General features: G+C 40.8%; 1 protein-coding gene across 4 annotated transcripts; it reads left to right on the top strand.

Moving 5' to 3' along the window:
• The first annotated feature begins 749 nt into the window (after positions 1–749).
• pbxip1a (pre-B-cell leukemia homeobox interacting protein 1a) lies at positions 750–20,663 on the top strand. Of its 4 annotated transcripts, XM_070436491.1 has the most exons (11): positions 862–891; positions 1,855–1,970; positions 2,120–2,232; positions 2,408–2,489; positions 2,665–2,738; positions 2,920–3,484; positions 6,307–6,540; positions 8,660–8,697; positions 13,455–13,547; positions 14,292–14,472; positions 19,388–20,663. In XM_070436491.1, exons 6-11 carry the CDS (start codon positions 2,932–2,934, stop codon positions 20,440–20,442), a joined length of 2,154 nt encoding a protein of 717 aa, XP_070292592.1. In that variant the 5' UTR covers positions 862–891; positions 1,855–1,970; positions 2,120–2,232; positions 2,408–2,489; positions 2,665–2,738; positions 2,920–2,931; the 3' UTR covers positions 20,443–20,663. The 4 variants fall into 4 exon arrangements, with proteins under 4 accessions (XP_023831828.1, XP_070292592.1, XP_023831829.1 ...); XM_023976060.3 differs by lacking the exon at positions 2,120–2,232 and having other exon boundaries at positions 750–891; XM_023976061.3 differs by lacking the exons at positions 862–891; positions 2,120–2,232 and adding an exon at positions 1,067–1,151.
• Positions 20,664–22,658: the final 1,995 nt, after the last annotated feature.

Below are 22,658 nucleotides of genomic sequence, written 5' to 3'. Positions count from 1 at the left end.
TGCTGCCCATGCTGTCATCCTCTATTTTTCTATATGGCTTGCTGTTAAAACTGTGTATCTGCCCTCTTATTGGCTAGAATGGTCCCACCTGATCTCTCTTCCTCCCTCCTGCCTTCCATCTTTAAGGACATGTATTTCCATTTTTAGAGCGCTCAAAAGACTATCTTGTCAATATAATAGACAATCTTTGACTGTAGTAATGTATGGTATAAAATGATACCATTAGTGCCCCCTCAGAAAGTATCAGATGCATAACTTCTGTGTTTAAAAAAAAGACAATTATTATTCTTAATTTAGTAAATGTGCATTCAATATTTAAGGTTTTATTAAAGTGGTCAAATGTGGTTTAGGATGAAGATTTAAGGGTTACAATAAATTACAATAGGCCTATAGGTGTCCAACACAGACAGAGACAAAACTGTACGGTTTATTTTAGAATCTGACGAAAGTGGGAAGCAATAGTGGAACAGATGGGCAATCCCATGCAACAGGGTTGAAGTCAGGCGGGAAGTCCCGACAAATATAGCTCAGTACAGACGTGTCAATGTACGGCTGGTTAAAGATGCCTCCGCTCCGGTATATAATGTGCACATGCAAGCATCTTATCMGTGAAAGAAGGGGTCTGTATCCATTACCTGACACCAATTTCACCTGCGCGCGTCAATCAAGCCGTTTTCGTTACACAACACATCACTTTGGTTGGTTGTTCTTTTTAAGGGMGGTAACGCAAACGGCCATATTGACATCCCATTGGAAAACACAGTGCAGCATCGGAGTGACGCAGCTTGGAATTCCCAAATTTCCGATGATCACGACCGGAATGCTGTCTGTAAAATAAAATTTCGAGGACTATCGGAGCTTAAACGGTGAAATTGAAGTGAAATAAGCGAGGTAAGAATATGCTATTTACATGTATTTTATTATTTAGGGGAAAGTATTGTGTGTGTGTGGTCAACCCGTTGCTATTGTACACGGAAGCGAGTGCTTAAATGTGGGAGTGATTCCATGCAGCCTTTGTTTACCATGGGAAGTTGAACAAAGTAGGCTACATATCGCCTTCAAACATTTGTTTTCAGTGAATTTGGCGTCATGACTTCTACTCTTACTTCAACTTCTCACAGGAGCAAACCGATAATTCACACGACGGCAATGTAAGACTCGGGCAAAAAAGAGAACATGTCGCCTGGGTTTGTCAAAGATGAACCCACAGCTCTGATTTTGTTAGCTACCTTTAACAACTAGCCTCCAGCCCCATTGCCATCTGGATCTGACATTTCTTGGTCGTATCTGAGCGGCACCGAAGTATAGAAACAATTGAGTCTACAGTGTGAGGCCCTAACCAAGCAATAATGAGGGTCCGTCTTTCTTTAAAATAGGCACTTACTCTATCGCGATTCGTTCAATGTTTGTCACTTATCAGTTGTCTCAATTTAAGTTGAAATAATGTCGTTTATTTGACTAATTTTAGGGTTTATAGGCTGTTGCGTATGCTACAGATTATAATTATTGCAACTGGAGCAAGAAGGTAGGCTATGCAGCATTTCTCAGTTTTTCTATTAATGYCAGATTCTTCACTGTAGGTGAACAATTTGGTGTAATATGATCTCTGATACAATGTTGGTTTGAAAAGCACTTTTCCAATACACTGGCATGATATTTTATTCTCTACTAATACTTTATTATGCCTATATGAATTGAATTTGTGCAAATGCATGATGAGAACCCAGTGCAAGTAGACCACAGTCCTACTGGCCTATATGTAGATACTGCAGACATTGTGAAACCACTGAGTTATTATTGGGTAATTCATAATTACMTATTTGTTACAAGTGAGTGAATCTCTGTTCTCTGCAGAATAAGTTGTAGTTTCTGTGCTGAGCCTCAAGGGGGCGATGTCTGACAACAGCAGCAGCACAGGCAGCAGCCGCAGCGGATCCTTGACCACCAGTTGGACCATGCTGTCCCCAGAGGTAAGATAGGTTGGTACAGGGTGTCAATGGTGTGCCAACCAGACCTGCGTTTCAAATACTTAAATCAATTCAAATACTTTATATGTGCCTGTTTGAGCTTGCCTGGCAAAAGCCCTAAAACTGCAAACACTGCCCATCTGGCACTCCAGGCAGATTCAAACAAATGCTGAAAGTAATTAAAATCCAGGTCTGGTGCCAACACCGTGCCAACTGTAATGACAAGAGAATAGGCTGATCACCTCAACACAGTATTGGATTTCAGGTTAGTATTCAATGTGAGTTTTATATTACTTTTCCACTTTACCCACATTGTGTGTCTGTGGCAGTGTGAATGATTAAATTAATGAATGAATGGTGAGGTGAATAGATAACGGTTTAGTTGAGAATGCTATGCCCTCTAATGAGATCATAATAACCTACTGCCTTCTACATTTCAGGAAGCTGCTGAAATTGTTGATCCTGTGGATGATGGGACTGAGWKTCTTTGTGATGTCCCTAGTCTGTCAGAGGAAGTCGCAGGTACCTGGGCTCTCTCACACCAATACGGTTTCCCTATGCTTTCTGTCTGGAGTATTGTGTTATTGTCCTAATGTATGGATGTTGCATAATGAACTTGTGGAAGTAATTTATTATTCAATGTGTTATGTCAATGTTATGTTATTAATGTGTTAACATTATGTTAATTCTGTTCCAGGGGCCACTGTGGAGTCTAAGCCGAGTGAACCGGMGATTCCAATAGAAACAGTGTTGTCAGAGGAGGGCCAACAGGTCTGTACTGTGAATCCCTGATGAACACACTTCTTTCTGAGGGTATCATTCTCACCGCATAATCTTTCATAATACAAAGTTAAAAATGATGTCTTATGTTATATGGCATATGTCTATGGTTATAACTCATTATTACCAATGACTATTAAGGTTTGTGCTTTCATTCTCCTCTGATTCCCAGGTTTGCCAGGAAATGGCTCCTGATACCTGTGAGGGCCCTGTCCCCTCCAGACCTACCCTGTTAAGCCAATCCCCGACTAGCGGTGTGCCGCTTGACCATGACCTGGAGAGTCAACCTGAGCCCCCCATCATCCATTCTATGGTAACCAGCTCCCCCACTGACAATGAGCAACTCGCTGCCATGCCCTTTGTCACTCATGTCGACCTGGTTGTGCCATTGGATGCGTCCTTCACAGAACCACCCCCCTCAGAGGTTGAGCCTGAGTTATGCCCCGTCCCTGAGAGCTCTCCTCTTGATACCCACACTGATACAGGTCCTGTACCTGAGAGTATTGCCCTAGAGACTAGTGCCCCTAGTGCTGAACATGACATAAGCATTCACACAGAGACTCCCACCCCAACGGGCCCCCCATCTGACACTGATATTGGCCCTGCCCCAGAAAGCCCAGCCCCTGATAGTCCTCCTCCAGATACCATTGGTTCAGAGGATGCAGCACAAGAGCCATCACTGGAAACGGGGGAGACAGAATTGCCTGAAAAAGTGACTGATATACCAAAGGAAAAAGGTATGGATGTGTACACTAGATTGGAAATCAGGAAATATCTTCTGAGATATGACATACAATTAACACTAGAACTGCTGGCTTTYTCAGCCTACAAGTACCCGCTAGAGAACGCAGTCGAGTCCCTTTAAGCTTACACATCAGATTCACCTACTGTGCTGTAATCAACCTAAATGACTACCTTTTRTATAAAAATATAATATTTTGATTGAATGTAGTAATGTCTTAAGAATATTTTGATTATTTGTATACTGTATAKTTTGAAGTACATAACATGCACATACACATGTACAATACCAGTCAAAAGTTTGGACACCTACTCATTCAAGAGTTTTTCTACATTCTAGAATAATAGTGAAGACCTCAACTATGAAACTACACATGGTATCGTGTAGTAACCAAAAGTGTTTAACACTTTTTGGTTACTACATGATTCCATATGTGTTATTTCATAGTTTTGATGTCTTCACTATTATTCTACAATGTAGAAAATAGTAAAAATAAAGAAAAACCCTTGAATGAGTAGGTGTGTCCAAACGTTTGACTTGGTACTGTATGTATTATTCTACAAAGGCCTACTTCAACACTTTCTGCAATAAAAAGACTACAATGTCATAAATTGTATCCATTTTATTTGTACATTCGATGAGTAATGTAGGTAATATAATCCAGTCAAAGAAATGATAAAATATGAATTCTTACAAATGCATAATAATACATATGAATGCTTACAAATGTACACTGCTCAAAAAAAAAAAAGGGAACACTAAAAAACCACATCCTAGATCTGATGAATGAAATATTCTTATTAAAATACTTTTTTCTTACATAGTTGAACTGTGCTGAATGACAAAATCACACAAATTATCAATGGAAATCAAATTTATCAACCCATGGAGGTCTGGATTTGGAGTCACACTCAAAATTTAAAGTGGAAAACCACACTACAGGCTGATCCAACTTTGATGTAATGTCCTTAAAAAAGTCAATGAGGTCAGTAGTGTGTGTGGCCTCCACGTGCCTGTATGACTCCCTACAACGCGCTGGCATGCTCCTGATGAGGTGGCGGATGGTCTCCTGAGGGATCTCCTCCCAGACCTGGACTAAAGCATCCGCCAACTCCTGGACAGTCTGTGGTGCAACGTGGTTGGTGGAAAGGAGCGAGACATGATGTCCAGATGGCTCAATTGGATTCAGGTCTGGGGAACGGGCGGCCAAGTCCATAGCATTCAAAATGCCTTCCTCTTGCAGGAACTGCTGACACTCCAGCCACATGAGGTCTAGCATATATGTCTTGCAATAGAGAGGAACCCGGCCAACCGCACCAGCATATGGTCTCACAAGGTGTCTGAGGATCTCATCTCGCGTACCTAATGAGCAGTCAGGCTACCTCTGGCGAAGCCCATGAGGGCTGTGCGGGCCCCCCAAAGAAGATGCCACGCCCACACCATGACTGACCCACCGCCAACCGGTCATGCTGGAGGATGTGCAGGCAGCAGAAACGTTCTCCACGGCGTCTCCAAGACTGTCACGTCTGTCACATGTGCTCAGTGTGAACCTGCTTTCATCTGTGAAGAGCACAGGGCGCCAGTGGCGAATTTGCCAATCTGTGGTGTTCTCTGGCAAATGCCAAACGTCCTGCAGGTGTGGGCTGTAAAGCACAACCCCCACCTGTGGACGTCGGCCCTCATACACCCTCATGAAGTCTGTTTCTGACCGTTTGAGCAGACACATGACACTTTGTGGCCTGCTGGAGGTCATTTTGCAGGGCTCTGGCAGTGCTCTCCTAATCCTCCTTGCACAAAGGCGGAGGTAGCGGTCCTGCTGCTGGGTTGTTGCCCTCCTACGCCTCCTCCACGTCTCCTGATGTACTGCTTGTTCTTCCTGTAGCGCCTCCATGCTCTGGACACTAGCGCTGCAGACACAGCAAACCTTCTTGCCACAGCTCGCATTGATGTGCCATCCTGGATGAGCTGCACTACTGAGCCACTTGTTTGGGTTGTAGACTCCGTCGTTCATGCTACCACTAGAGTGAAAGCACCGCCAGCATTCAAAAGTGACCAAAACATCAGCCAGGAAGCATAGGAACTGAGAAGTGGTCTGTGGTCACCACCTGCAGAACCACTCCTTTATTGGGGTGTCTTGCTAATGCCTATAATTTCACCTTTGTCTATTCCATTTGCACAACAGCATTGTGAAATTTATTGTCAATCAGTGTTGCTTCCTAAGTGGACAGTTTGATTTCACAGAAGTGTGATTGACTTGGAGTTACATTGTGTTGTTTAAGTGTTCCCTTTATTTTTTTGAGCAGTGTATTTAAATAATAAAAAATGGAAAGGGATTTTTTAAATTTTCTTCTCAAAGGCATTTGTGTCGACTGGTTTCCACGTTAAGAGTAACGTGAAGAATTTTTTTCTTTTGGCTCTATTCTCCCAAGTTTAGATTTGAAATCACATCCAGTCAAAATAATTTGGCAACACTTGAAAAATATTGCAAACAGAAATGTAAAAGAAAGCCAACATCGGATAAAGAMCTCACATTGTCATCGCCATAGTGGATTTCAGGCTCAATATCCGACTCCAGTTCATCCAAATTCAAATGTCAGTGACCGTTGGATTATGGCGGTTCTATTGTTAACGCACCTCAACGCACAGTTACAAAAACAACATTTGTGTTAGAATTCCACAGAAGACAAATCTACATTCAGAGCATTCTACYATCTAATACTTTTGCATAAGTAGTTTCAATACCTTTAGTGCATGATTATTATTTTTTTCTCTGCATATTATCAWTCTTTCTGCTCATATTCTCTCTCCTTCTGCTAGAATCTCCCAGTAGCTTTGACTTTGGAAGAGCTGACACGAGTGCTGAGGAAGGAAATGGTCTGAGGAGGAGAAATGTGGCACCAACAATGACATCGGAGGAGGAGGAGGATGATGATGATGATGAGGTGGAGTTCAAACTGGCAGAGAGGAAAGTGGGGAAGAAGGGCTTTTCTATGAACACATGCATTGTGGCATCCCTGGTCCTGCTCTGTCTAGGGTCCCTCTTCCTCTCCGGTAAGTTCAGCCTGAACCAGGTTTAGCTAGTTTAATTTTTATTTTTTATTCCTTATGGAATGGACATTTTAATTCACAGTGGCTCAACAATGCATCATTATTTTGATCTATAGAAAGTCTGGTTTCCTCACATTTTKKKKTWMYWARKKGGRWTYMAAWTTGATGTCATTTTRTCAACAAAATACTCGAAGGAGAAAATATATAAAAACATTAGCAACTATATTTAAAATATTAATGACAAAATTAAAACCCTAATATACCTTGATTAGATAAGAATTCTCCCCCCCCGAGTCAATACATGTTAACACCTTTTGGCAGTGATTACAGCTGTGAGTCTTCTTGGGTAAGTCTCATAAGAGCTTTGCACACCTGTATTGTGCCGTATTTGCCCATTTTATTATTTCAATTATTCAAGCTTTGTCAAGGTGTTGGGGWTCATGGCTGGACAGAAATGTAAGTCTTGCCATAGATTTAAGGAAATTTAAGTTAAAACTAACTTGGCTGCTCAGGAACATTCACTGTCTTCTTGGTAAGTAACTCCAGTGTAGATTTGKCTTTGTGTTGTAGATAATTGTCCAGCTAAAAGGTGAATTATTCTCCCAGTGTCTGGTGTAAAACAGACTGAAGCCGGTTTTGTCAGTGCTTAGCGCCATCCTGTTTGTTTTCATCCTAAAAAACGCCACAGTTTTTGCAATGTCAAGCATACCCATAACACGATGCAGCCACCACCATGGTTGAAAATGGAGACAGTTACTCAGTGATGTTGGATTTGCCCCAAACATAAGGCTTTGGATTAAGGCCAAAAAGTGTATTCCTTCGCTGTGTTTTTTTTTGCAGTATTACTTTAGAGCCTTGTTGCATTCATATTCTGTATATTTTTCTTTTCACTCTGTCATTTAGGTTATTATCCTAAGTTATCTCCCATCACAGCCATTGAAGCAGTTTTAAAATCACCAGTGGCGTCATGGTGACATCCCTAGGCAGTTTCCTTCCTGTCCAACAGCTCAGTTCAGAAGGACGACTGCATCTTTGTGTCTGGGTGGTTTAATACTGCCTGGAAGGCCAGCATCCGAGTCGCCTCTTCACTGTTGACGTTGACTGGTGTTTTGTGGGTACTATTTAATGAAGCTGCCAGTTGAGGACTTGTGAGGCGTCTGTTTCTCAAACTAGACACTAATGTACTTGTCCTCTTGCTCAGTTGTGCACCGGGGCCTCCCACTCTTTCTATTCTGGTTAGAGCCAGTTTGCTCTGTTCTGTGAAGGGAGTAGTACACAGCGTTGTATGTGATCTTCAGTTTCTTGGCAATTTCTCGCATGGAATAGACTTCATTTCTCAGAACAAGAATAGACTGACGAGTTTCAGAAGAAGGATCTTTGTTTCTGGCTTTTGTGAGCCTGTAATCGAACCCACAAATGCTGATGCTCCAGATACTCAACTAGTCTAAAGAAGGCCCGTTTTATTGCTTCTTTAAATTASAACAACAGTTTTCAGCTGTGTTAACATAATTGCAAAAGGGTTTTCTAATGATCAATTAGCCTTTTAAAATGATAAACCTGGATTAGCTAACACCGTGCCATTGGAACACAGGAGTGATGGTTGCTGATCATGGGCCCCTGTACACCTATGTAGATATTCCGCTTCCAGCTACAATAGTCATTTACAACATGAACAATGTCTACGCTGTATTTTCTGATCAATTTTATGTTGTTTTAAAGGACAAAATGTGTTTTTCTTTCCAAAACAAGGACATTTCTAAGTGACCCCAAACTTTTGAAAGTGTGATTTAAAAAAAAAAATAAAAAAAAATAAAAAATAATATTGGGTGTAGTCTTTCTATTGGCTTTTTATCTAGTAATCATCTGCAGTCGTCATTGCAGCAGGGAGTTCTTTCATCCTTCAGAGGACTTGAGGTGTAACACAACTGTAAATGTGTTTAATGATTTGAAAACTGAAATTAGACCAGTTGAGAGAGCTGGCAAATTACACTTCAAGATCATTAATGCAATACAGACTGCAATGGCATCAGTGTTTTTATTTTGGAAATAAACGATTTAGTCATGTGCCTTAATATACGTTACAAAAGTTTGGAAAATGTTGTATTGTTTTCTTTTTCGACAGATGACTCGGATGAGCTGAGTGTGGCAGAACAAAACCAGGTCTGTTCCTCTATCCTACTTCCTACCTTTCAACAATGTTGTATTGGGGTGGAAGTTAAAGGAATTGGACAAACATAGAGATAAGAATGTGTAATAGAATGATATTAAAGGGGCAATCTGCTGTTCAAACAACAACAAAGTGACCACGCTGCCACTGTTTTGGTAAATGGCTGAGGGATGAGGCTGGAGAAATTTAACTTTTAAATTCATACACAAAGCTATGGACTCAAGGATGGACCATCCATGAGATCCAAATTATAGTTTTACCCATCTTTTAAGGCTATATAGTATTTACAATTTTACATTGGTGTATAACAAGCTTATATTTTGGGTTCTGATGGGGTATGAAGCATTTGTTATATATATATTTTTTTTTAAGTCTATGGGTGTATATTTCATTTATGAGTCAAGAAATTGATGTACCAATGGCAGATTGACCCTTTAAATCAGTAATTAACATCTTCCTTAGACTAAACTTTTATAAGATATGCATAGTTCCAATCTTTGCTTTACGCTGTTTGCTCATACACAGTTGAAGTCGGAAGTTTACATACACCTTAGCCAAATACATTTTAAACTCCATTTTTCACAATTCCTGACATTTAATCCTAGTAAAAAGTACCTGTTTTATGTCAGTTAGGATCACCACTTTATTTTAAGAATGTGAAATGTCAGAATAATAGCAGAGAGAATGATTTATTTCAGCTTTTATTTATTTCATCACATTCCCAGTGGGTCAGAAGTTTACATACACTCAATTAGTATTTGGTAGCATTGCCTTTAAATTGTTTAACTTGGGTCAAATGTGTCGGGGTAGCCTTCCACAAGCTTCCCACCATAAGTTGGGTGAATTTTGGCCTATTCCTCCTGACAGAGCTRGTGTAACTGAGTTAGGTTTGTAGGCCTCCTTGCTCGCACACRCTTTTTCAGTTCGGCCCACAAAGCACTTTGTTGTCCTTAACCTCTCTGGGATATGTGTTACGCTACCTCGCCAACAGCCAGTGAAATTGCAGGTCGCCAAATTAAAAACAACAGAAATCCCATAATTAAAATTCCTCAAACATACAAGTATTATACACCATTTTAAAGATAAACTTCTTGTAAATCCAGCCATAGTKTCCGATTTCAAATAGGCTTTACGGCGAAAGCACACCAAACTTTGATTGTTAGGTCAGMACCTAGTCACAGAAAACCATACAGCCATTTTCCAGGAGAGGGCTCACAAGTCAGAAATAGTGATTTAAATGAATCACTAATCTTCATCAGATGGCACTCACAGGACTTCATGTTACATAATAAGTGTGTTTTGTTCGATAAAGTTAATCTTTGTCCAAAAACCTCATTTGAAATTTGTGTTTTATGTTCAGAAATGCATTGTCTCAAACAAACATCTGGTGAAAGTGCAGAGAGCCACATCAAATTACAGAAACACTCATAATAAACATTGATAAAAGATACAAGTGTTATGCATGGAATTATAGATAAACTTCTCCTTAATGCAAACGCTGTCAGATTTCAAAAAGGCTTTACGGCGAAAGCACACCTTGCGATTGTTAGGTCAGCACCTAGCCACAGGAAAAAAATACAACAAACATTTTCCAACAAAGGAGAGGTGTCAAATAGCATTATAAATATTCACTTACCTTTGATCTTCATCGGAATGCACTCCCAGGAATCCCAGTTCCACAATAAATGTTTGTTTTGTTCRATAAAGTCCATTTATGTCCAAATACCTCCTTTTTGTTTGCGCGTTTAGCCCAGTAATCCAAGTGCTCAATGCGCGATCACTTAGTTCAGACAAAGTCCAAAAAGTTATATTACAGTTCGTAGAAACATGTCAAACGATGTATAGAATCAATCTTTAGGATGTTTTTATCATAAATCTTCAATAATGTTTCATCTGGACAATTCCTTTGTCTTTAGAAAGGAACGCAGCTAACTCTCACGGGAACTGAGCTCATGGCATTCTGCCAGATACCTGACACAAACAGCTCTTATTTTCTCCCCCTTGACAGTAGAAGCCTGAAACAAGGTTCTAAAGACTGACATCTAGTGGAAGCCTTAGGAAGTGCAATATGACCACGTAGACACTATATTCAATAGGTTATGACTTGAAAAACTACAAACGTCAGATTTCCCACTTCCTGGTTGGATTTTTTCTCCGTTTTTTGCATGCCATATTAGTTCTGTTATACTCACAGACCTCATTCAAACAGTTTTAGAAACTTCAGAATGTTTTCTATTAAAATATAAATACATGCATATTCTAGCTTTGGGCCTGAGTAGCAGGCAGTTTTAAGCCATTTTGCCACAACTTTGAAAGTATGCTTGGGGTCATTGTCCATTTGGATGACCCATCCGTGCTTCACGGTTGGGATGGTGTTCTTCGGCTTGCCAGCCTCCCCCCTTTTCCTCTAAACATAACGATGGTCATTATGGCCAAACAGTTCTATTTTTGTTTCATCAGGCCAGAGGACATTTCTCCCAAAAGTACAATTTTTGTCCCCATGTGCAGTTGCAAACCGTAGTCTGGCTTTTTTATGTCGGTTTTGGAGCAGTGACTTCTTCCTTACTGAGCGGCCTTTCAGGTTATGTCGATATAGGAACTTTTGTACCKGTTTCCTCCAGCATCTTCACAAGGTCCTTTGCTGTTCTGGGATTGATTGATTTGCACTTTTTGCGGCAAAGTACGTTCTTCTCTAGGAGACAGARCGCGTCTTCTTCCTGAGCGATATGACGGCTGCGTGGTCCCATGGTGTTTATACTTGCATACTATTGTTTGTATAGATGAACGTGGTACCTTCAGGCGTTTGGAAATTGCTCCCAAGGATGAACCAGACTTGTGGAGGTCTACAATTGTTTTCTGATGTCTTAGCTGATTACTTTTGATTTTTCCCATGTTGTCAAGCAAAGAGGCACTGAGTTTGACGGTAGACCTTGAAATACATCCACAGGTACACCTCCAATTGACTCAAATGATGTCAATTAGCCTATCAGAAGCTTCTAAAGCCATGACATAATTTTCAGGAATTTTCCAAGCTGTTTAAAGGCACAGTCAACTTAGTGTATGTAAACTTCTGACCCACTGCAATTGTGATACAGTGAAATAATGTCTAAACAATTGTTGAAAAATTACTTGTCATGCACAAAGTAGATGTCTGAACCGATTTTCCAAAACTAGTTTGGTAACAAGAAATTTGTAGAGTGGTTGAAAAACGAGTTTTAAAGACTCCAACCTAAGTGTATGTAAACTTCCGACTTCAACTGTATATAACTACTGTGTTGATTGTATATAATGCTGAGTTGTTGATTTATATTGTGTTGTGGATTTACAAGATATGCTTAGGTACAATGTTTGGATACCTCCATTCAAGGGTTTTTAATATTTTCTGCATTGTAGAATAATAGTGAAGACATCAAAACTATGAAGTAACACATGGAATAATCTAGTAATCAAATAAGTGTTAAACAAATCAAAGTAACCACCCTTTGCAGTGATGACAGCTTTGCACACTCTTGGCATTCTCTCAACCAGCTTTATAAGGAATACTTTTCCAACAGTCTTGAAGGAGTTCCCACGTATGCTGAGCACTTGTTGGCTGCTTTTCCTTCACTCTGCAGTCCAACTCATCCCAAACCATCTCAATTGGGTTGGTGGTTGTGGAGGCCAGGTCATCTGATGCAGCACTCCATCACTCTCCATGGTCAAATAGCCCTTACACAGCCTGGAGGTGCTGGTTATGTGCCTTGAATTCTAAATAAATCAGTGTCACCAGCAAAGCACCATCACACCACCTCCATGCTTCATAGTGRGAACCTCACATGCAGAGATCATCCGTTCACCGACTCTGCGTCTCAAAGACATGGCGGTTGGAACCAAAATCTCAAATTTGACTCATCAGACCAAGGGACAGATTTCCACCGGTCTAATGTCCATTGCTCATGTTTCTTGGCCTAAACAAAGTCTCTTCTTATTGGTGTCCTTTTAGTAGTGGTTTCTTTGCAGCAATTTGACCATGAAGGCCTGATTTTACACAGTCTCCTCTGAACAGTTGATGTTGATGTCTGTTATTTGAACCCTGAAGCATTTATTTGGTCTGCAATTTCTGAGGCTGGTAACTAAACTTATCCTCTGCAGCAGAGGTAACTCTGGGGCTTCCTTTCCTGTGGCGGTCCTCATGAGAGCCAGTTTCATCATAGCGCATGATGGTTTTTGCGACTGCACTTGAAGAAACTTTCGAAGTTCTTAATTTTCCGAATTCCCTGACYKTCATGTCTTGAAGTAATGATGGACTGTCGTTTCTCTTTGCTTATTTGAGCTGTTCTTGCCATAATATGGACTTTTGACCAAATAGGGCTTTCTGCTGTATACCACCCCTACCTTGTCACAACAACTGATTGGCTCAAACGCATTAAGAAGGAAAGAAATTCCTCAAATTAACTTAACCAGGCACACCTGTTTAATTGAAATGCATTCCAGGTGACTACCTCATGAAKCTGGTTGAGAGAATGCCAAGTGTGCAAAGCTGTCAAGGCAAAGGGTAGCTACTTTGAAGAATATAAAATATATTTGGATTTGTTTCACWCTTTTTTGGGTTACTACATGACTTCATAGTATTGATGTCGTCACTATTCTACAATTTAGAAAATAGTAAAAATCTAAACCCCATGAATGAATAGGTGTGTCCAAACTTTTGACTGGTACTGTATATAATGCTGTGTTGTTGATTGTCTGTGATTTGTATTCTGCTGCACAGGACTGGCTAAACGATCCTCAGAAGATGAAGGCGCTTTTGGACAAACTGACACAAGAAAATCATCAAATCTCCCAGTTAGAAACACAGCTCCAGGTCAGCCCATGAACCATATTATTTTGGAGTGGCTGCGGATCCAACTTWTTCGGGATCTTCAGTCCACTGGACTAAAAGATCCATTGCTTCCCAACGCTTCTGCGTATGTGTGGATCACAATCTGAGCATGTGTATATTCTCTCCTTTACACGCAGAAAACAGAGTACTCAGGCGAATGGTGCTTGTTTAATAAAGTTAGATCAAAGCTGAATTAATGTCTGCAATATCACAGTATTCTACATTTCATAATTACTATTATATTTGGTTTTGTTATGTAATTACTGTGATCATTATGTGATCTTGCAGACAATAATTCAGTTTTGATCTAACTTTTATTAAACAAGCACCATTCGCCTGAGTACTCAGTTTTCTGCGTGTAAAGGAGAGAATATACACGTGCAGAATGTGAGCCGCACAAATCAAATTTTATTGGTCACATACACATATTTAGCAGATGTTATTGTGGGTGTAGGAACACAAGCATTTTGCTAGCTCCAACAGTGCAGTAGTAGCTAACAATACACACATCTAAAATAATTGGAATAAAGAAATATATAAATATTAGGACGAGCAATGTCGGAGTGGCACGAGCATACTCGGAAGCTTCGGATCTTTGGACTAAAAGACCCCGAAAAAGTCGGATCCACAGCCACGGCCTAATTATTTWACATTTTTAAGAAATATTTTTTGAATCCTTGTTATGTCCTACCTTTTCTAAGAACTTTTCCCCCCTCTCTGTTATAGGCCCATAAAGAAGAACTTGACTCAGCACTAAATGCAGGATCAGCAACGGGTAATGAAAACAGAAAAGGAGATCTGGAGCAAGAAAATACTATGAAAGAAGAGCTGTCATCCCTGCCTGGSCTAAAGGAGGAGCTGGAGTCGCTGAGGGCCAGAGTGACCGAACTGTCCCAACTCACTGCAGGTACAGTATTTTTTCATCTCACTGTGAATTCCTTAATGATTCATTCATGCCTTTCTTCCACTGCTCATATATTCATTCGTTTGATAATGTACAGTCGTGGCCAAAAGTTTTGAGAATGACACAAATATTCATTTTCAGTCTGCTGCCTCAATTTGTATGATGGCAATTTGCATATACTCCAGAATGTTATGAAGAGTGATCGGATGAATTGCAATTAATTGCAAAGTCACTTTTTGCCATGCAAATGAACTGAATCCCCCAAAAACATTTCCACTGCATTTCAGCCCTGCCACAAAAGGACCAGCTGACATGTCAGTGATCCTCTTGTTAACTTCTTATGGATGAAATCTCGTTAACWGGATTGATTTGACAACAGCCAGTGAAAGTGCAGGGCGCCAAATTCAAAGAGAAATCTCATAATTAAAATTCCTCAAACATACAAGTATTATACACCATTTTAAAGATAAACTTGTTGTTAATCCCACCACAGTGTCCGATTTCAAAAAGGCTTTACGACGAAAGTATACCATGCGACTATGTTAGGTCAGCACCTAGTCACAGAAAAACACAGCCATTTTTCCAGCCAAAGAGAGGAGTCACAAAAAGCTGAAATAAAGATAAAATTAATCATTAACCTTTAATGATCTTCATCAGATGACACTCATAGGACTTCATGTTACACAATACATGTCATATTTATATCCTAAAATCTCAGTTTACATTGGCGCGTTATGTTCAGTAATGTTTTGCTTCCAAAACATCCGGTGATTTTACAGAGCCACATCAATTTACAGAAATACTCATAAATGTTGATGAAAATACAAGTGTTATACATGGTATTAAAGATATACTTCTCCTTAATGCAACCACTGTGTCAGATTTCAAAAAAGCTTTACGGAAAAAGCACACCATGCAATAATCTGAGTACAGCGCTCAGGCACCAAAACAAGCCATACAGATACCCGCCATGTTGTGTAGTCAACAGAAGTCAGAAATGGCATTATAAATATTCACTTACCTTTTGATCTTCATCGGAATGCACTCCCAGGAATCCCAGTTCCACAATAAATGTTTGTTTTGTTCGATAAAGTCCATAATTTATGTCCAAATACCTCCTTTTTGTTCGCGTTTAGTTCACAAATCCAAATTCATGAGGCGCAGGCACACTTAGTCCAGACAGTCAAAAAGTTCCATTACAGTTMGTAGAAACATGTCAAACGATGTATAGAATCAATCTAGGATGTTTTTATCAAAAATAAATCTTCAATAATGTTTCAACCGGACAATTCCTTTGTCTTTAGAAATGAAAAGGAACAGAGCTAGCTCTCACGGCCGCGCACATGACTGAGCTCATGGCATTCTGCCATACCTCTTAGTCAAACAGCTCTTATTCGCTCCCCCTTCACAGTAGAAGCCTGAAACAAGGTTCTAAAGACTGTTGACATGTAGTGGAAGCCTTAGTGTAAATTTGGTCTGATTGCACTGCCTATCTTGGATAGGCAAAGACTTGCAAACCTCAGATTTCCCACTTCCTGGTTGGATATGAGTTCTGTTATACTCAGACACCATTCAAACAGTTTTAGAAACGTCAGTGTTTTCTATCCAAATCTACTAATTATATGCATATGTTAGCTTCTGGGCCTGAGTAGCAGGCAGTTTACTCTAGGCACCTTATTCATCCAAGCTACTCAATACTGCCCCCCATCCATAAGAAGTTAACACAGGTGTGAGTGTTGACGAGGAGAAGGCTAGAGATCACTCTGTCATGCTGATTGAGTTCGAATAACAGACTGGAAGCTTCAAAAGGAGGGTGGTGCTTGGAATCATTGTTCTTCCTTTGTCAACCATGGTTACCTGCAAGGAACCACGTGCCGTCATTATTGCTTTGCACAAAAAGGGCTTCAAAGGCAAGGATATTGCTGCCAGTAAGATTGCACCTAAATTAACCATTTATCGTATCATCAAGAACTTCAAGGAGAGCGGTTCAATTGTTGTGAAGAAGGCTTCAGGGCGCCCAAGAAAGTCCAGCAAGCGCCAGGACCGTCTCCTAAAGTTGATTCGGCTGCGGGATCGGGGCACCACCAGTACAGAGCTTGCTCAGGAATGGCAGCAGGCAGGTGTGAGTGCATCTGCACGCACNTGCGGGATCGGGGCACCACCAGTACAGAGCTTGCTCAGGAATGGCAGCAGGCAGGTGTGAGTGCATCTGCACGCACAGTGAGGCAAAGACTTTTGGAGGATGGCCTGGTGTCAAGAAGGGCAGCAAAGAAGCCACATCTCTCCAGGAAAAACATCAGGGACAGACTGATATTCTGCAAAAGGTACAGGGATTGGACTGCTGAGGACTGGGGTAAAGTCATTTTCTCTGATGAATCCCCATTCCGATTGTTTGAGGCATCCGGAAAAAAGCTTGTCCGGGGAAGACCAGGTGAGCGCTACCATCAGTCCTGTGTCATGCCAACAGTAAAGCATCCTGAGACCATTCATGTGTGGGGTTGCTTCTCAGCCAAGGGCGTGGGCTCACTCACAATTTTGCCTAAGAACACAGCTATGAATAAAGAATGGTACCAACACATCCTCCGAGAGCAACTTCTCCCAACCATCCACGAATAGTTTGGTGACGAACAATGCCTTTTCCAGCATGATGGAGCACCTTGTCAAAAGTGATAACTAAGTGGCTCAGGGAACAAAACATCAATATTTTGGGTCCATGGCCAGGGAGCTCCCCAGACCTTATTCCCATTGAGAACTTGTGGTCAATCCTCAAGAGGCGTGTGGACAAACAAAAACCCACAAATTCTGACAAACTCCAAGCATTGATTATGTAAGAATGGGCTGCCATCAGTCAGGATGTGACAGCATGCCAGGGCGGATTGCAGAGATCTTGAAAAAGAAGGGTCAACACTGCAAATATTGACTCTGCATCAACTTCATGTAATTGTCAATAAAAGCCTTTGACACTTATGAAATGCTTGTAATTATACTTCAGTATTCCATAGTAACATCTGACAAAAATATCTAAAGACATTGAAGCAGCAAACTTTGAACATTTATATTTGCGTCATTCTCAAAACTTTTAGCCACGACTGTATACATGGAAGTCAATATTTTTGGTAAATTTGAATAATAATGCACTCGGAGCTCCCAAGTGGCGCTGCGGTCTAAGGCACTGCGTCTCAGTGCTAGAGTCGTCACTACAGACCCTGGTTCGATTCCAGGCTGTATCACAACCGGCCGTGATTGGGAGTCCCATAGGGCGGCTCACAATTGGCCCAGCGCCGTCCAGGTTAGGGTTTGGCTGGGGTAGGAGTCATTGTAAATAAGAATTTGTTCTTAACTGACTTGCCTAGTTAAATAAAGGTTAAATGTAAGGAAGAAAACAAATGACATTCCAATGACTTCTCAATAAGCTGAAAACTCTAAGCTTTTTATTTCAAGTTGTTCCATTTTTTTATTTGTTTTTTATTCAAATCAATTCATGAATTGAATGCCTTCAATTTGAGTTTACCCCCTGATCAAAGTGAACTGTATGGTTCAGTGGAGGTTTTATTACTGCTGTAAATCTCTGCTTCAACATGCATGTAACATGCATGTAACAATCATACGAGCTGTTTTAGAATACTCCATACTAACTGTACTATTTGTGACTTGATTTGAGTATATAGTATGCTTATTGGTCATAGTATGGATGTAGTTAGTATGACGAAAGTTTGCGGATGTCGTACTAAATTTGCCAAAATATAAAGTATACACGCTGAGGACACTATCTGTACTTTAGGGCCCATAATGCAATTCTTCAGGAAATGGGCGTGCTTCACATCGTTTTCAGATTTGAATAAAATGGCGGAAAATATGCAGCCAAAGTACAACAAGAGTGGATAGAAATGCATTGCTTTAACTAATTATGACAAATGTTAAGAAAATGTTGAGCAATGTAATAAAGTAATGACTTTTCAAATAAGTTACCTTACACGTTATGTTGGCTGACAATTTGTTAGCTATGCTGTCCTTACGAACCACATAGCATACCATTACACTATGTACCGGTATGTTAGCTAGCTACCTAACATTAGTTGGCTACTTATACATCAAACTTGCCAGTATAGCATATAGTTAATAACYAACTACCCAACGTTTATTGACTTGATTATTCCCGTCATTCTTCGCTTAGCTAAATGGTGTAGTCGTTTTGCGTTCTCAATGGGCATAAGGGTGCTTWYGTAAATTCGCTCTGGATATCTACTCAGATTTGAGCACTCCCGTCTGCGTGTACCAGAGCGCAGAATAATGCATTTACGAGAGCTCAACACCCGTTGAATATGGCCAGTGTCTGTAACCGTTGGCAACAATTTAATTACGCTTTTTTGCCAACGGCACAGTTAGTCTCCAATGCTCTGGATAACATAAACTGCCTAACCAGCTCTGTTAAGGCGAGTAAAATGGTCATAGTGGTCTAATTCTTTCTGGAAGTAGCTAGCAAGCTAGCCAACGTTAGCTTAGGTGTTTGATAGTTGTAAGGTCAGAACGGCTCACATCAACCCTACTCCTCAGCCCGAGCGTCCAGTGTGCGCTCTAAGAGCGAAACGCTCTGAGTCTACGAGCGCACTCTAGCACTCCAGATTGAATTTAATACCCGTAAAAAAAAATCTTGTAAAGTGTCTAACTAGTCATTTGTTATGCTAACTAGCTAGCAAGAGGTTGCATAGCAACAGCACCAACTTCCAGTAGACAGGCGAAGAGCTAGTACACTCAACTGAAAGGTTAACGTTTGTTTACAGTATACTAAAAGTATGTAGTGTGTGTGTATATACTCATTAAGTATACAGTATGTTAGTGTGGGTATTCAATCACAGCTCTGGTTTGGTAGCTGAATGCTCTGTAACTCACTGATTTGTTCTGATAATGTCTACCTCAGCCAACCAGGATACAGCCCCACCGCCCTCAAGCCCAACTCCACCACCTACTGGCCAACCTGGAATTAAAAACCAGAGTAGCACCACAGTAGTGCCTGAAAGGAGGAGTGACCTGAGAGAGGGTGCCAGGGTGAAGGAAGAGCTTCAGAGGCAGAAGGTGCTGTTGGAGGAAAGCAGGAAGAGACTGGAGGGGACGAAGAAGGATGAAGGGTACCAGAAGAGGGTGAGGGAGAGCCTGGCTGAGATCCAGAGGAGGCTCAGTGAGCAGGTGGAGAAGATGGGGAGGAATGAGGGCAAGAAAAAGCCATGGGAAAGCAGGAACAAGGATGGGAAAAAAGGCAAGGACAACAGCAAAGGCCACTGGAAAAAGGAAGAGAAGAAGGGAGAGAAGTACTGTAAACATGGCATGGAGGGCAGATGGAAGGAGAAAGATGAGAGAAAGGAGAGGGACTGGAAGGCTAACAAAGAAAACTCTCATAAAGAGGCCTGCAAGAAATCCCAGGATGAATGGGAGAGGGAGAAGAACGAGCGCAGGCTGGACAGGGATAAAAGAAAGCAGGAGAGGCCCTGGCAGTCCAGGAAAGACTACAAGAAAAAGTCCAATCATCACCATCAACAAGACTCCAACTATCAGGAGCAACATCAGACCCATCAATATGAACACACCAGCTTCTGGAAGCACCAGGAAGAGAAACTTAGACGTAACGTTCGCCCCCTGGCGGGCTGCAGCAGTGTTGAGGACTGCGCTAGCCAGGAAGGGCTCTTTCCTGTGGAACTGTCTGAATTCGAGGAGTTGTTAGATGGCTACCTGAGCAAGCTGGAGAGGGCTACATCGGACAGCAAGGCCGAGATCCAGAAGCTGGCCGCCATGTTTTTCCGAGACGGTGTGTTCGTCCATGACAAAGTTCTCTTCAGTGACTTCGCTGAAGATGTGGCGGACATTTTAGAGGACATGGTGGACATTTTGGAGGTTGATGGGCAGGATGATGACGCCCTGGAGGAGGCGATGGAGGAGTTTGAGCGAGAAGCTTTGTGGAAGTTTGCAGCCACAACATAGATAGAAATAATCCAGAAGAAAATGCAACATCAAGATACAGCAATGGTATTACATGGTGGTGTACAGTAGGTGTTTTAAGGCTTCCGGAACAAGGAGTGATCTTGCATCTCGTAAACATGTCCCTATCTCTGCATCTATAATTAGCTGAAATCGTTCTTGTCTTTTGGGACTCGGTCGTTACCTCCTTATGTCAGTTCATGTCATGTCTTCAATTCCAAGCCCTACATGTTGACAGTTGTGTGGAGTTGATTTGCATATAGTGTTTGGCACTTGTAATGTCGCAGTTCAAGATCAAAACAGGATAAGATTCACAGCAATGTGAACTCGATGCTCCCACAACAACTGATTGCTGAGCAGTCTCTCCTCTGTTGTCATCGTTAGGGTCAGATCTAGTCGAACCGGTTCTGTATCGGCTCTGTTAGCTTCTGTTGTATCAGCTCTGCAAACATACAGTGCCGTGTAGGCGCTAGGCCCTTAGTGGTTGGTTTCTGTTTTTTTGCTAATTGTCTTACCATTTGAGTATAATGGTCGGTGAAAGCAGAACATTCTGGAACATTTTAATGAAAGCAGAAGGTGCCCTGCCAAGCCAGGACAGAGGCCCAGCTCTGCTGCCTCAATCGCTTTGGCACAAGCGGGAGTTCTTACTACTTATTCACACTGAGATCATGATTGTGGTGTCCTAACGTGTCAGRAATCGGTTCTAATATAGCTCAGTGTACTATGCTGAGTTAGACATATTGATAAGGAGTGCAAAAACAAATTGGCAATTTTGACCCATCTGAACTATTGTTTTTGACACATTTTGATCAATCAATGGTATTTTCAATAAGCACTGTTATTGGTTGCATTTTACTTTTTTATAGTTATTTTGATTACGGTGATGTAACCTGGAAAATATGATGTCTATATGAGATCGTTTTAACTGATGTTTTGTCACGCAATGCCATTTACCTTGAGTTCACGCCAGATTTCAAAGTCAAACTAAGTACGAGGTTATGACATTAGTACATATTAAAAGTAATGGTTGGGACTTTACAAGAGTTGAACCTGTACAYATTTCTGGATGACTGTGTCCTTTGTTTTTATGTTTAGCTGTTGTCACACTCACTGTATCAATTACATTAGGCTTTCAGGTTTTCATAGCTTTTTTGTGTTTTTTTTTTAAGAAAGATAAGACTAGTCCCTAATTTTGCTTAGCATTTTAACATCAAACCAACACTAGCTGTTCAAATGTCATAAGTCCTTTTAAAGTATATAATGTGAAAGAAATTGCTCAAGTTTATTTTGACGATTTTGTTTCTGCCAGCTATGTGCCTTTTTACAAGTCAATTTTCACACTTGGATTGACAGTGTTTGACAGACAACTAAATTGTTTTGCTTCTGTAAGCTTAAGAATTCAAACTATTTGTTAACTTGATTGGTTATGGTCCGGTAATTKTTTTGGTCTTTTGTCAAGAGAAAAAAATGTAGGGGGTTACACCTTTTTGTGAATTTAATTAGATCATATTTGAGATGTTTTTGGTTGAATTTAAAACCTGTAAATGTAAATTCATTGTTCAAGCTTTTTGACCAAAGAAGTCTAGCGACGATGTGGATAAATACTTAAAATAATAAGAAACTTGAGAGGTTATAAACAAACTGCATAAGATGAGGAAATTCMGTTTTTTTAACTCTCCAAAATGCACATGATTACATGTGTAACAATGTTATTTTACAATGGACATATCCTTTAGATAATTTAGGAGTCAGGACGGTTCCAGTTTAGCATTTAATGAAATTGAGTTAAGCCGAATGAGTAATCGAGTCTCAGCAGCCGTCTCTCTTAGTGGGTTTGTGTTGGACTTTTAAATTAAGATTACAATAAAAAAATCTTCATCTTGAAAGATAATGTATGTTTATTTTCCTTTGTCCTAAAGGCTTGTTCACACTGGCAGTTTGAAGCTTGCTACATAACTTTTGAGTGACGGGAAGCGCGAGCACCACCACTAATCAGCCTGCACCAATGCGCTCACACCTGTCGTTACTATGACAAATAGCATAGCCATATCAGCAAATGACTGCTGTCCGAACACGCATATATACGATTTGGTCACTTGTTAACTTGCTGTTTGGACAATCAGTATTCTGCAATGAATTTGATTAACAACTGGTTTGAGAATTTAGGCAGTGTGAACAAGGCTTAGGTGTACGTCACTTACGCTACTGGCGGAGGAGGG

This window comes from Salvelinus sp. IW2-2015, linkage group LG31 (genome assembly GCF_002910315.2).
Source record: "Salvelinus sp. IW2-2015 linkage group LG31, ASM291031v2, whole genome shotgun sequence".
Classification (NCBI taxonomy): domain Eukaryota; kingdom Metazoa; phylum Chordata; class Actinopteri; order Salmoniformes; family Salmonidae; genus Salvelinus; species Salvelinus sp. IW2-2015.
Note: the sequence above shows the minus strand (reverse complement) of the source record. Positions and strands in the feature narration are given on the sequence as shown.